Source organism: Aptenodytes forsteri, unplaced genomic scaffold (assembly GCF_000699145.1).
Source record: "Aptenodytes forsteri isolate BGI_AS27 unplaced genomic scaffold, ASM69914v1 Scaffold70, whole genome shotgun sequence".
Classification (NCBI taxonomy): domain Eukaryota; kingdom Metazoa; phylum Chordata; class Aves; order Sphenisciformes; family Spheniscidae; genus Aptenodytes; species Aptenodytes forsteri.
In genome coordinates this window covers 1,546,951-1,562,465 of record NW_008795690.1, presented here as the reverse complement: position 1 = coordinate 1,562,465, position 15,515 = coordinate 1,546,951, and the positions used below count along the sequence as shown (strand labels likewise).

Genomic DNA, 15,515 nt, shown 5'->3' with positions numbered 1-15,515 from the left:
AGACGCCGCTCCTCTCGGGCACCAGGCGATCCCTTTTAACCTTCTCTGAGCGCCCTCCGAACCTCAGCGTGGCTCCAGGCCAAGGCTAGGGGGAAATCACTTCGTTTTCAATGCAGCTCGGTTTCCATACTCTGCATTTTTGGAAACTGCACCACCACCACAAAATGCAGTTAGCCATCACTTGACATTTGCCAGAGACAAAGGGTGCAGGAAAAAATCTTTTACTAGATGAATACAGCTGAAAGAATCAAGCTTTCAGGCACACAATCCCTTTCCCTAATGTGTCCGTGAACTCAATTAAAGGTATTATAGCTTTCCCTAGCTCTTCTCACAGTTAGATCCTCAAACCATCATAGTTACATTAGCCTTTTTCAACCTTTTGCAAGTCCTGCCCCTCAATCTGAACAGCAGCTTTTATGAAAAAAAAATTCAGCTCTGCTGCAAACCAGGTAAGCCAGTTTGTAAATGCAACTTACCAGGCCAAAGAACAGCTGCTGCTTTTTTCTTTCAAAGATGAATCAGAAAATTCGAGATATAAGAAAATGTTCAGGTTTTGGTATGATTTTATTTGTCCTCAGAAAAAAAAGATAAAATTGTTACAAATAAAGGAACTTTCATTTGCAAGTAATACAGAACAGTCCAGTCAGTGCCAGAACACCACAGTATTTACAGAACCAAGCAGCAGCGCCTGGTGGCAACAAGTGTGAGATCGTTATCCTACAGCTGGAAAGTCACTGAAGTCTGTGACATTCCACTGTAAATATAAGTGTTATTAAAAATTACAAACTGCCCTGTAATGACTTTGATAACCTCCTGTGCAGCAGCTCCTGTAAAAGAAAAAAAAAGATAAAACAGAAGGTAGTTTGCTGGTCATATTTAAAAAACAGTAAAAATGTTATTTATCTACAACTCACTACATTGTAATTATTTCGGAAGCGCCTGATACAACTCCTAGGAGGAAAAAATGCCTTTCAGTAGTTCCCAGTATAAATGAGGCTCAGAAAACCGTTACTTCAAAAGTTAGCTTTACATACACTTTGCTGTATATACTTTCTCTCTCTCCATGTACATACACACACACAGAGTAAAAATGTGTGAGCAGGTAGACCCATGCAAGTTGTGACCTCACAAAATGAAATTGAGAAGTTCAATTAAAAAAAAATCACGTACAGTTGAACTGTAAAATAAATTGGTCACTTCACTCTGATCCCTTTGTGTTCTCCTGTAGTATGAAATACTCTGTAATTTATTCAGAAGTTATCTCTACATATTTTTCTAAAGCACTGCACATACCCAGTTTCACTTAATCAGAAAAAAATTCCTACGTCCACAGACTATTTAATACATTATCTTCAGCACTGCATGCAGCCAAATAAAGAAGGTAAGTTAACCGATACATCAACTTTAAGCATCCATTAAAACATATTTAGTTTTGATAATACCTGCAGGTTGAATTAAGGTAAGCAATCAAGGCTATTTATATTTAATAGATACTTAACGTAAGTGTATTGTGTTAATTTACAAGGAATATGTGTACTGTGTTAATTTTAGTATTACTACAATTATTCCTTTTTTTTTTTAAATTCAAAGCCTCTTTCAAGCATTTTATTTTTAAACACATTTTTAAGCTACTAGAATCGATCTACTGAGATTATTTAAGTTTATTTGGTTTCTTTTACTAACTTTAAACCCTTGATGTGTCCACTTTTTCTATATACCATAGGAGGTCACATCTGGAGAATAAAGGGGGCGGATTTTGTTCTAATACTGTCTTTGACTACAGTCTGTGATTACAGTCTTTGCTCTGACAATACAAAGTAATTAAAACAGTGGAGATTCTGACTCAAGTATGTACTACAGCAGATTGGTTTGTTTGTATGGACCTTAGAAATACAGTGACATTCTTACCTCCCATGAAGGCAGCAATAGCATGTGGTTCAGCAGCTCCATAGCGACAACTGGATAGCGAAGTAACAGTTAGTATTTTCAGGTCAGTTTTACTGACAAAGTGACACTTAAGATACAATACTTACAACTCATGAACATAGTCATCTTTCACCACTATAGACAACCCATGTTCTTGTAAGAAACCAGTAAGGCATGATTTTAGTTTTCCAATATCATCTTCTACCTGATAGTTGTAGACACCTGGAAAATAAGTTAACTGTTTCATCACAGAACTGTAACACCATATTCAAAGTTAATGGGTTTAAATGGCAGCGTATTTTATTTTTCTAAAAAGTTTCTAAGCCGATAAATATATTAAATTATTAATACTAATCATAATTGAATATTCTGTTGATGCTACTCACGATAATGACAAATTACTGCATAGCTGAACCGATTCATAATCCATGCAACTTATTTCAGTGGTATCAATTCAGATAAATTCCTTCAGTTCCCAAAGATGAAAAAAACCTCTCACTTTAATTTTCACATTCTTAAAGTTATATTAATACGGAAACAAAACCACAACTAATGCTGTATTTGTAGTTTATAACTAGTATTATAGTAACTATTGGCTCTTTGTATTTCTTTTGATGACATTAAGTAACTCTGGTATTAACATACCTGGATATCTACTGTGCTGCTTATAAAATCTATCTACAGCCCGTAGCATCAAGTACAGCACTAGTTCACTGTCAGGGTTATCCATATGGGAAACTGAAAACAGCAAGAGAACTGGTTAGTTGGTACAGATGAAATGGAAAAAGAAAGGTTTTTGAATTACTTGAAATCAAGTATTTCCCATGTGCTTAAACTGTAAAATCTGCAGTAAAAAGAAATCTTAATGAAGACAACCTGCAACTGAGAATCTCAATGAGTCAACTGTCAGATACACGATTTTGACTCCAGAGTGTATGACAAAACCATATTGTATGTATTTGATATAAACCATTCAGTGAAGATATTCACGTTTCAACTCTGACAGCTGCTGTAACATTAAATGGGATATTCCTTAGTTATAATTTCGGGATTTGAAACGCATGCTTCATATATTTAACTGTAATGACTAATTATAAAACAGGTGTTAAATCTCTCAACATACAGCTCAGTAGTATTTCTAAATACTAACTACTACTTAAATCACATTGCATATTACCAAGTAATTCAAGGAGCTGTCACTTAAATTATAAATATTAAGCAAAGTATGTATACACAAAGTGTATACACTTTGTATACATTTGTATATACATTTTGTATACACTTTGTCCAAAACATTCAGAGGACTTGTATAAGCTTAATTTAAACAAACTTTGATAAAAAGTATTTCCAGCTTTTTTTTTTTCCCAATTTATGCAGGTTCAAAAAATAAAATGCAATATTAAGTAACTAGTTTGCTAGTTCACATACTGAAAAGATAAGCTGAGAGGGGCCAAGACAATTATTCTCATATCTTTGGTCAGGTGAAAGCACCGTTCTAGCTCTGTCAGAAATAACTGAGGTACAGAAAAGAGAAGTTTGAAGAAAACAATGTTTTATTTATGTGCTAACAAAAATAAAATCTGCAAGAAAAAAACCTGAAACATGCATCAATTTGTAAGGTCATTTTTGAACTTTCAAAATCAAACTGAATTCAACATTCTAGACTTAAAAAAAACATACTTCTAGTTGATGCCAAATTATAAAACTGCATAATGAAATAGAATGTGTAACATACAATTCTTTTTCATCACAAAACCATTTCAAGTTGAAAATACAATTAAAGTATGTGCCAAAAAGGAGTACTTACCGATTTCATCCTTGTTAAAAGTGTTTAAACCATATTCTTCAGACAGAGATCTACATCGTACTACTCGGAGAAAAGCTGAGTTGCTGCCTAAGCAGAGGGTGCAGAAAGGAGAGCATTACCTACTTGAATGCATCACCAATTCCTAAATCTTTCTAAGTCTGTATCTCTGATGTGTTAAACATGAAAGACTAAAACTTATCATAATTTCATTTAACACTTCTGCTGCTTCTGGTAGCTTGCAGTAAAATCTATAAAACTACATTTAGGTCTATGGTCACAAGTATTTTAGTGAAATACTTCGTGCTTATTTACTTCTAGAATCTAAACTTATCTGCCATGTTAATGTAACAGCGTAGCTCTTCTAAAGCAATTCATCCATCACAGCCATCAACTTACATGTTCTCCTCTTCCATGCTGCAAATGAACATGGGTTCTTTTCATCTTCCGCTACATCTACCGCTGTCTCACATACTCTCAATTAATATTCTAACAGTACAGCTATGAGTGGGAAAAGGTTCTTCTCCAGCATCGTTGCTATGGAACAACCCAATGTGCAGCTACTACCTAGCACTCAAAAACGAGGAACTGCGAGGTTCTCAAAACTCCCAGCAAATATTATCAACCAGGGGCAGCGTGCTCTTGGCGACGTGCTCACAGGAGAATTTTCCAGTTGCAGGGAGACTTAGCCAGGCTGCCGTATGGACATGTATAAATATCCAGAACAGGCATAACCCAAAGCGCCATCAACAGTACTACTCACTGCATCACTGTTTTACCTTTTCAGACTACCAGAAGTTTACAGAGCCTGCACTCTGAATATCACAGAATGGGCAAGAGTGATTAAGTACTAATCACAGAAAGTAGAGGACATCTGCTACCTGTTGTTTGGACCTGAGAAAATACCGTATCTTTTAAAAGCCAACCTTTATAGACTCACTGTTGGGAGATGCTGAACATCTGTTACTTCCACTGAAGATGAGGGATGCAACTGCTAAGCAGTTATTTGAAAAATTCAAATATTGAGTTACTGACTAATAACTACATTATCATTCAAAAGTTTTTGATTATTTGATCATTTGCATAAACACAGCAACAAAATCCAAGCATACTCACAAAGCAATTTTAATTCTCTCTCTGAAATAGATTCAGGTGCCTAGAAGAGAGAATATAATCATTCCAGTACATACAATGACCAGAGAATTTGTATTTTCAGAGATACTCATACATTCATTGTGAAATAACTAGTCGTTCTTGTAAAAAAAAAAAGCTATCTTAAATTGTAAATAATATATCCCTGTATGCCTTTTACTTTTATATGACCAAACCAAAAGTGATAAATAAAACAGACCACAGATATTACATTTCTTTAGAACTTACTTCAGCCTTTTGAAGAGAATGAGGTAATTAAGCCTTCTCTTTTCATATCTGTCTCCTGTGACTTATTTCTGTACAGAACATCAGGGTAAAAATATTTCTATCCTGTCAGAATGGCCGTACATTTGTAATTACCTTGCCTAGGGACTGCAACAATTTAGCAGCATGGTTACCCACAGCAGCAATATCCTTCTTTGCTTTTTCACGGTATCTGTTAATAATAAAGAAGTCTTAATAATTACAGCATAAACCCATCAGCTTCACAGTGAAGACCACTACTTTTTGTTTTATATTATAAAGACAAAATACAAGCCACATGAATGGAAGTAAGCTACCTCAAGGCCATGAATACACTTATTACCTCCCTGTATGACTGTACGGCATGGCTGAGCTGTTCACTAAACATGTGGCTTAGAAACGAGTTAAAATTAAAATGAATATTACTACAACCAGTCAGAGGAAGAATATTGAGTAGTTTCAGAACAACAGCTATATGTCCTTCATTGGGCTTCTAATATTTCATTAATTTCTGTATTTTAGTATTTGTAGCCATAGTATATTAGTTCCGTTAAGACCTATGACAACGCAAACATCTCAACAACACGGTATTTAATAAAATTCAAGAGCTCATTTTAAGGAACTGTAATTATTTTATCTGTGAATTAAAACCCTGTAATGCTTATTGGAATTGAGAATTGAAGTACATAATGATCTGGAAATTCAGGACAGATGCTTATAGAATTCAGATTCACAAATTAGGGTATCTGCAAATTCAAGCAATTACAGTTTCATTTAGCAAAATAATGATACAAGTTCTTGGCTTTACTGTCGTACAGAGTAACTTCCAATTATTTTAGACATGTAACAGATTTGTATTTTTATATCCATCTTTTTAATGCTGTATGTCACAGTTCCAAGGAATGCACCTCTAAAGTTACAGATTTCATTTTGATGAAACTACTATTAGACCACATGATCCTTTTTCTAGTAGAGGTTGTGTTTCAGAATCTATGGAGGAACAATCAAAATCTATTAGAAATAATACTTCCCTATTTGAACAATTCAACAGTACAATTGCACAGACAATTTAACAAAGTCTTCTGCAAGATACTGCTTCATTTTAAAGATACAAAAAAGGAGGAAACAGCAATCAACTGCAAAGAAAATGTGGCAACACCGTGAGAAAGTCTTTTTGGCCCGACAATTTGCATCATGTCCAGGATGCACAGGAATAGTAAGTTCATGTTGAGGATACATGCATTCAAAGATGGCCTTCCTAAAATCTTGATCCACACTGATGCTGTTTAGAACTTGCAGCTAATGTTCATTGAAACTCTTCGTCATCTACCAAGCAATCCCTTCAAAGGGCATTAATCAGAATTAAGCATTTAGAATTAAGTATCTAGGAAACTAGAATTTCTGTAACCAGGTTGGCATACATATTGAGGAGAAAAACCAAAGGCTGTGTTTTAGCAACAATTTGCTTTGGACAGCAATAGCTGGGCTATGGGATCTACTATCTATAGGAAGGTCTTTACTAGACCTGAAACTAAGAAAAGTGATCACTTACTACCCAACCCTAGGAAACCGGGATGCACTGAAGGCTTAGGCCCTGGTTCCAAACAGCAGATAGCATCTATACAGGCAGCAGATAGCCCCAGGCTGCCGTTCCTCCCACACCCCTCCTCACCCTGGACCCACATACACACTTTTTTTTTTTTAATACAGGAATTCATGCACTTTGTGAGGTCTGAATTCATCACCATTTACTACCATTAGTAACTATTAAAGAAAAAATTGTATACTTACACATTTTGCAATTTGATAAATTTATTGGAGTCTGCTATCATATCAGGAATAGTGCCCCGCACAGGCAAGCTTCCTTGCCCCTCATTTGCCACAAATTCCTTTACAGCTCGAGCCAAAATCCAGAAGGAAGGTGACTGCAAATGCAGAAGAGACAGTCATGTACACAAAAGTTATTTATGATGCTTTTTCTACATTTAAGTCCTACCCTTAATTACTCATTACCTGCTCTGTGAGGTTTATGCAGCAATCATCATTAAAAATCTCTTCAATGCATCTTGGAATCTATGAAAAAAATTAAATTGGGTTTGTATTTACTTGACTTTCAATTTCTTGAATTATCTCAACACTCATTACATAGGTGATCCAACTCTAAGCGACCTCAGAGTTTCATACCAAGATCTCCTCTGAATCTTACATAGTCAGTGCTTCTCAGACATATTTCAAATAGTAGCACTGCCTGAGAACAAGGCACATGCTTCTGATCAAGATGAATGTTACAAACAAAATCTCACCATATTTCCACCTTCTACATGGAAGATTTAAAAAAACTGGTAGCAGCACCAGCAAAAGCTACTACCAGTCCCAGCTGCCCATCCTACCTGCTAGAGGCAGAGCAGCAAAAAGGCTGGGGAAGTGAAGAGGCGCTGCAAAAGTGAGAGTGTTTTGACTCTGTAACTGCTGCATTTCAGTCTGGCACAGAAACCGAAAAAAAATCACTAACAGCCTGGGACACGGCTTGTAGCGGCTCAGATGTCAGCACTAAGTTATACCTGCTGCTTTCTTGGGAGATTTAACGTGACTGTCCAAGCAAGGATCAGCAAAGTTCAAATAAAAATTGAATGTGATCTAGAAAGAATCACAGAATGTGCTTTACCTTATGCAGCTTTTGCAATTTACCATGGATGAGAGATTAAGGAAATCAGAGGTCAATTCTAAACCATAAAGTTACTACTTCAGGATTATTTAAAAACAATGAAAAACTGATCAAGCTTAAAAACATTAAAAGTGAAGTTATGAAAGGAACTTCGTAACATGTTTCTTCAAGAGGAAAGTACTGAATTTGCTGAGCCAAAGGTCCCTTGCAGCACTTCATTTCTATACAGAATAAATACTGCAGCAAGCGGCTTCAATATAGCACAAATTCAACAAATGCTTTCTGAGTCTCTCTCCTCGCAATGTATTTAAATTGGACATCATCTACACCAGTGACTGCTAATTCTTCATAGTTGTACCAAGCACTTTACAGTTTAATCTGTGAAAGAAAATCTGATAAAGTCTAAGACAGGAATGCGCTACTAATGAACTCTGGTTACTGACTCATTCTATACTTGAATTCAAGTCTTCAGGAAGGAAATGTAGCTTCCCTGCACGAACAAGGAAATAAAAGAAATTCCATAAGTTACAGTGCCACCTAGCCTAGGTCTATTTTACTACACGATTTCAATTTTAAAAATTGTACTAATCCTGTTTTACCTAAATATAAATGTTGCAAATGAAATTCCTGTCCTAACAGTGAATAATATGTTCTGAAAAGATGAGGTAGTTGAAATTCCTTCAATTTTGTCATACAAATGCTTGTTTTACCTCTGTGGTATTTAATGCTGTGTTCACATTTTTCATAGCTTCTTCAAAGTTCTCCTCGTCTTCTGGGGTCCCATTTTCATTTTTTTATAAGATATCTTATTGAAAAAAAAAAATTAAAAGTACACAATCCCCTGAATTACATCTCATCATTTAGGTCTTACCAACAGAGCAGACTGGCTTTGGATGTATTTGTGGCACAATAACTAATCAACAAAAAATTGAATTACCAGTAAAACGTACTGATAAAACTAACTATATTACATTCTGCATATGATTAATTTTCCTGTGATGTTAAATAGAAGTTAGTTATCACAAAAATACCAGTTTATTTGTGTGAGAAAGAGTAAAGTTTCATAATCACTAAATTAACGTAGATGGTGGTAAAAAGGCAATTCAGGTCTCCTTCACATCCCTGGTCATGTTGTGTTGGTTTTTTTTTTTTTGTCAAATTTGGCAAACACTTATGAACCCACACAGCAAGCCAGACCAACAAATGGACTCCACTAAAAACCTAATTTAACCAAAGGTAATTACTGCAGCTCAGCTCCCTAGCTCAACCTGAATAACGATAATGCTTTTATTCTACAATCATTTAAGATAATGTCTTTCTAGATCTTAAAATGCCTCATTAATTTTAGCACCTGTAAAAGGTATTAAATTGAAACATCTGCAAAAATTAAGTCTGTTCACACACTGGTTACAGTGTTTTCAGTAGCTACACAATCTTTCTCTCTCTCTCTCGAGTATTTATTTAGAGCTGCAATGATTAACAACAGTTTGGTGGGTCAACTGACCAACAAAATACTTGCAGTTAATAACAATTTCAGTGTCAAAAGCCACTTGCTTTCCTCTTTGTCACGTTTTCCATGTTAAACATCAGTATTTTCTACAGGCTTTTCTCTTAAGGCCTCTCCTCCCACCCAAATCAAAACATACTCTTGATCTTAAACAGCAAACAGTGAGAAAAACTGCCAAACTGCATTTATAAGCAAATTGGGATCTTCAGATCCACCTGTATAAAACAATAATTTAGCAGAAGAATCGTACTGTATATGCCAGCAGATTTTCATAAATTAACCGTGAGAGAACATCTGATTATTTTTCAAATATTGCCTTATATATTTCTGCCGGTATGAATAAGTGACTCCTAAGACATATATTACCTTGTCGAATCAGTTGTCTGAAGGCTTCTTTTTCTTTGTAACTCTTAGGCAACTGATCACTTTTCTAAATTCTTTGTACTTTGTAACTCTTAGGCAACTGATCACTTTTTAAAAACACAAAAACATTTTGTCTTTACAGTATCTACTACTAACCTCATTGTGTTCAGACTGCCAAACTCTAGAGTTTGTCATTGTTCACATACATTCACTTGTATTTCAATTAGTAATTTTTTTTTATGATTCCATCTTGTTTTATTTGTTACACGTTGCCAAATTAATAATCTAGTTTAGAAAAGACATATCTAAAGTAGTAATAGTAATAATAGACTGATGGCTTATCCAGTTCTGCAATATACCTCGTTGAACCATTTTGTTAGATACTTGGCTACAATCACAATCCATGGAGTGTGGCTATGGTCCTGTAATTGAACAGCAGAGAAATCTTTGTCAAGTTGAGAAAAGATACAAACAGGAGACAAATTAAAATCCTATTTTAAATGTAAACTCCTAACATCCCTTCCACTATAGTAAAAACACAGGACATGTTCCAGATTCTGATTCAGAAATAACACTCTTTGTAACTTTATTTGTACTATAAAACAAATTATTAATTATTCCTTTACTTAAGAAGGGTGCCTAAGCCAAGTTCTCCAAATTTCTTCTGGAGTGAAACTTATGTTATGCACAAATACCCACACTGCAAAGCTCTGCAGCAGTAGGTAATCATAAAAATAAAAAAAAAAGGAGGGGGGGTGAGGGAGAATCAATCTAACAAAAGATCAAGTTGTCCAAGAATATTCCTTACTTCAAGACCCCCACTTGCTTAAGATTTAAATACAGACTGTAACATTTGGGGCAGAGGCCAAAACCAGTACCTCGTGACTGATTCCATGGTTGCCTCTGCTCAGATGAGACTCGGCACCAAAAAAAATCACCTGCCAAGAGTCATTTTCATAGAATCCCTGTTCTATGTCTGCATCTGTCTTCGAGCACATAGTGCAAACCACATTCCAACCTTTTTGTCCATATGATCCAAGTCATAAGACTGAATGTGTTCCCTCAGTTCTGGAAATGGTTTGTCTAGTCGCAGATCTTCTAACATATTGTCAGGATGAGATTCAACAACTGTGAAAAAATTACACAACGCATTTCACAGTTTTATGTCCAGCCTTCAAAACAGAGCTATACATCAAATGCAGTGCATCACCTGCTCAATTAACTGCTTAGTTCTCAAAATAAGTGTTTTGTGTAAGTTAACTTTAATGTCAGGATAATCTCCAATTTTACTATTTGTTGCAGTCCATAATTTCTACACATTCCTCAAAGAATGCTCCGGTGATGAACAGCAAACTACATAAGACTTAACAAATACTAAATACATCACAAGATAAAGATTAAAAAAAATAAAATCAAAGCGACATTACATATCGAAGCTTTAAACCTTTTAGAAAAGTCTTTATCTCAGAAAACCCTCTAACCTGTATGTTCTTTAATAATGACTCTCATGTAACCGACCAGTCCATACGTCCTGCAGACCAGCAGAGGAACGTTAGAATTCCAGAGAAGTTCAGCCAAGCGCAGCAACGTACTGTAAAGAAAAACATTTTTTTTTTCAGATGCACAAGAGGACAACAGTTAACTATAAAGTTAACTCTTACACAAGCCACTCGTGAAATAAAAGTTTTCTATGAGAGAACTCTAACGTTATCATGATTCTAAGCACATACAAGGTGATTAATTTTATACGTGAATTTACACTAGGTTAGAAATATATTTATCCATTAGCTTACTTATATTTAACTCCATCCTCCCAAATGCTCCAAATATCAATTAAACAAAAAACTGCAATGAGTTGTGGAAGAAAGAAAAAAAGAATTAGATCCGTGTGCTAAACAAACGTAACTTCCAGTAGGGGCAACTCCAATCAGAGGTTTTTGAATAGCACAGAAGAAATACTCTTTATTCACAAATGCCTGCAAGGGAATTACGACTTCAAAGAGGGAAGTTGGCTCTTATTTCTGTAAGAGACAGTACCTCTAGCTCCTCTGTAAGTAGGGGGAGGGAATATAAAGTATGAAAAACAGCCTAGCCGTTTCCTTACAAAAGCAAGTTTTAACTATTCATCTATCCAGCAACCTCTTGGCTCTGTGGAGGCAGCTTGTCTACCGAAACAGAAGCATGCTCTTCTCCCCCAGTTTTCTCAATACTCTGAGAGTTGTCATTTTTCATCTGTACTGTTTACTGGAAGGCAGCATGGGAGAAGCGTCTCAGCAGGAAAAGGTTAAAAAAAATTTTAAAAAAATCAAGAACTTCTGGTTTTGACAAAGTTTTCATGGGCAATATAATTACATACGTGGGTAAAATGGAAAGACCTATACAAACAATAAAATACATTTGCAAAAATCTAAAGGTATCACAGCTCCTATTATCTGTTAGGCTTTACATAAGAAGAATACTTCTTATAGCGATTTTGGACCAGAAACAACTTTCACTACAAAAGAGTTACTTGACATAGATGAATACACCTGGAGACAGCACCTAGGTGTCAGGCATGGATCTGAAAGAGATCTTGAACTACGTATTAACATATAAAAAGATCCATAGAAAAATGCCATCATTTACTGTAACTTTCCTTCACAATGACAGAGTTCTGTTTTGCATAAGTTTTCCTGCAAGAATATGCCTGCAATTGAAACCTGCTTTTACAACTGAATGAAAACAAACGAACAACTTTAGATGATTCTTTACCTTTCTGGTAGTTGCGTTGCAACCACCAAGTTAAACCGATTAAAAAAGGAAGGGTCATTGTCTAGAAGTTTTTCTGGACTCTAAATAGTAGGAAAAAAAAATTATGTCAGGAAACACTGTGAAAATTTCTGAATACACAGCAAGTCTGTTCATCATTCAATTTAAAATGTTAAGTGAAACCTATAAAATTATGATGAAGTTATAAAATAATGTTTAAAATACATTGACCTTTTGCAAATAACTTAAGATCTTCTTCCTCAAATGTTGTTTTATCACAAAGCTACCTAAACTGCAACATTACAAAGACAACACATAGCTATTATTTTGTATTTGTATCACATCGTATAACAAGAAATGTACAAGTAATTTAGGAAAACAAACCTCTTCGACAAAGTTTCCAGAAACATCATTATTCAATTCTTGCAAGAGCTCGGTGGCACTCTGGGCACGATTCTGTTTCAGAACAATCAGAACAATGTTTAATCTCTCGAAATGTGATTTACATAGTATACCAGTACTACATATGCTACATGCTTAAAAAAAAAAAAAAAAAAAGACTTTATCATCATAAGCTAGGATTTCTTATTCCAAGCCTTGCTTATCTGAAGAAAAAATAAATCCCTTAACAGCAGGCATTTGTTTGAGACCATTTTTAGTAATACCATTTTGAAAACAAAAATTATGTGACAGCTATGTATTAATTTCCAGGAGTTACCTATGCCTTTTGTACTCTCCTGTTTTTGTGATTTTTTTTTTTTCCCCCCATCCGGCTCTCTACTCTTAGCTTTACTCCTTCAACCACAATTCTCTTCCACCCTATCCTTCCAAAGATTTTCTTAACCATATCCTGGTCATTTTTTTCATTCATTCTTGCCAGAATTGAGTTTATCTTCTCACTTATGAGCAACTAAAAAGTAAGCATGGGGAATTTTGTCAAAAAATAAATAGATTTTAACCTATACATACATGTTTTTAGCTTTACTCATAATACTACATTTGAGTATTTACTCAATACTTTCATGCTTTCAATACACCTGAAGTGACATTTGTTATCTCCTTACCTGACCAATATGGCTTTTTTGTAGAAAGAAACTGAAAAGGAGACAAGAAAGTAAGTTACATGTGAAGTTTTATTCTGAAGAAAAACAACACTAAAGCTACATTTTGTAGTGCAGAATATGTTGCTGACTCTCATACACAACAAACCGAGTTCACCCTTAAATCTGCTCTTCTTCTCCCCACCACTGTAATGTCTCCCTCATGATCAGTTTCTTAAGGAAACTTTCCAGTGCCTGAGCCACAAATCTGAAAAATAAGATATGCCAAACTCCTCTAGAAACCAGGGTCATACTGCAGATTCTTTTTCACTAGGCCAATTAAAGACCCATTAGTACTCATTTCTTCATGGAATGGAATATCCTTCCCCCACACATAACCCCTGCAAGTAGACAGATATCTGTAGGTATCTACCTGAACCATACGAGAATGTGATCTAGAATTAGTGAACAAATTATTTTTAAATAGGATTTGTAAAGAGTTACCCATCCTTTCCCCTGCTGCACACAGCCTTTCAAAGCTATGAAAGCTGATAAATGCTATCAATCACAGTTTCACAATGATAAACTAATGGAAAATTATTTTCATCACCAAAATTACGGAAAATACATTTAGCCATAGTGAAACACAAGCAAATCTTGCAGTGTCATATCTCAAGATTACAGCAAACAAGTTATTTTTAAGTATTTTGATATTGAGTAGACCATTGTCTTTATAAACCCGATTTGTGAAGCAGACAGACCTGTAAGATACAAAAACAGCAACTAAAAAAAATTATGTAAAATTTAGCAGCTAATATCAAAATGATCGTGCATGCTCTATGTATAACAAACATCCAAAACCACAAAAGACTTGGAGAAACACATAAATGCTTTTAAAATTATTAAGAATTTTATACAATTTCATAACAAGTATAGAGATGGAACTACTTATGAAACCCTGTTACTTCTCAATTTGTATCAGAAGCTAGTAACAAACCTACTTATTGCCAACATCTTCTCCAGAGACCCGACTCCCATCGACAATTGTAAATGAACCAATACCTTGGGGGAAAAAAATTACTATGAATAACTAGGCATTATGAAATTATCAGATACATTACAAAGAAAATACAGAAGAGGTATCTACTTACCTGGTAGCACTAAGTTTTTGAGTATTTCGGTTCCTGTTGCGGTTGCATTTATCACACAAACGTGGGCAGATTCTAAAGCTTCTTGTCCATGGTCACCCCACAATCTACATTGGGATGGAAACAGAAACATTCTGAAATTATTTCATTTCAGATTGTAAAGCCAGTATAAAGAAATAAAAAAAAAAGTAAACAATCACAAATGGAGACCTAGCATACTACTTTCCATTCACTGTTGAGAGAGGCTAAATAGCACTAACCAAAATAAGCTTTCCTTAAGAAAATTTACTGTGACAAACTTGAAACTTTCTAAAGAGCAACCTAATTTCACTGACATTTCATTTCCTCCATCTTTGTACTCTACACCGTATGAATGCACACACCTTTTTCTGTTTTAACACATTTAACTTTTTAAAAATCAGCATGGGTCGGAACACTCCCTACACAAATTTTGTCCTAAAACTGAATGTTCTCTTTTTCATAAGTTTTATTATAAATAATAAATTTTTGGGTTTTTTTTATAATTCAAGACACTGCAACGTACGAGCTGATGGAAATGACCCATGAGGAGTTCGGCAATGTATTTAAGACACCTATAAAGTAATATTCAGGCTGAAATCGGGACTTGACGGTACTCAGTCACAAACGTCCCACAGACTTCACACGGGCAGTAATTTCACTCTTCAGCTGCAGAGAAGAAAGCCACTGAAGAGACACAGCAAAGCGTTGTAGCTACTACTAAGCCTTTCAAATGTACGCAAGCATGTGAACATCAACCCACGCCATACCCCAAACGTCGGCTGGCTCAGTACAGGCCGCCCTGCTCTCATTTAACTTCGCTCTTTTCTGCCTTTTTCCCCTATGCCGGCACAAACACTCACGCAGCTGCTCGGCGAACCCGGTAAGCGGCCGGGCCACA

The 15,515-nt window shown here is 35.4% G+C and overlaps 1 protein-coding gene across 1 annotated transcript; it reads right to left on the bottom strand.

Annotated features, from left to right (window-relative positions):
- Positions 1 to 546: 546 nt before the first annotated feature.
- On the bottom strand, positions 547 to 14,729 carry NAE1 (NEDD8 activating enzyme E1 subunit 1). Its single transcript, XM_019473019.1, is given in 19 exon segments — positions 547 to 827; positions 1,909 to 1,958; positions 2,034 to 2,148; positions 2,572 to 2,664; positions 3,734 to 3,820; positions 4,847 to 4,886; positions 5,243 to 5,318; positions 6,917 to 7,050; positions 7,139 to 7,198; positions 8,501 to 8,595; positions 9,664 to 9,727; positions 10,020 to 10,082; positions 10,679 to 10,788; positions 11,142 to 11,251; positions 12,412 to 12,491; positions 12,793 to 12,864; positions 13,473 to 13,503; positions 14,450 to 14,510; positions 14,600 to 14,729. Coding segments are annotated over 19 exon segments (1,581 nt in total). The 3' UTR covers positions 547 to 717.
- Between the last annotated feature and the right edge of the window lie 786 nt (positions 14,730 to 15,515).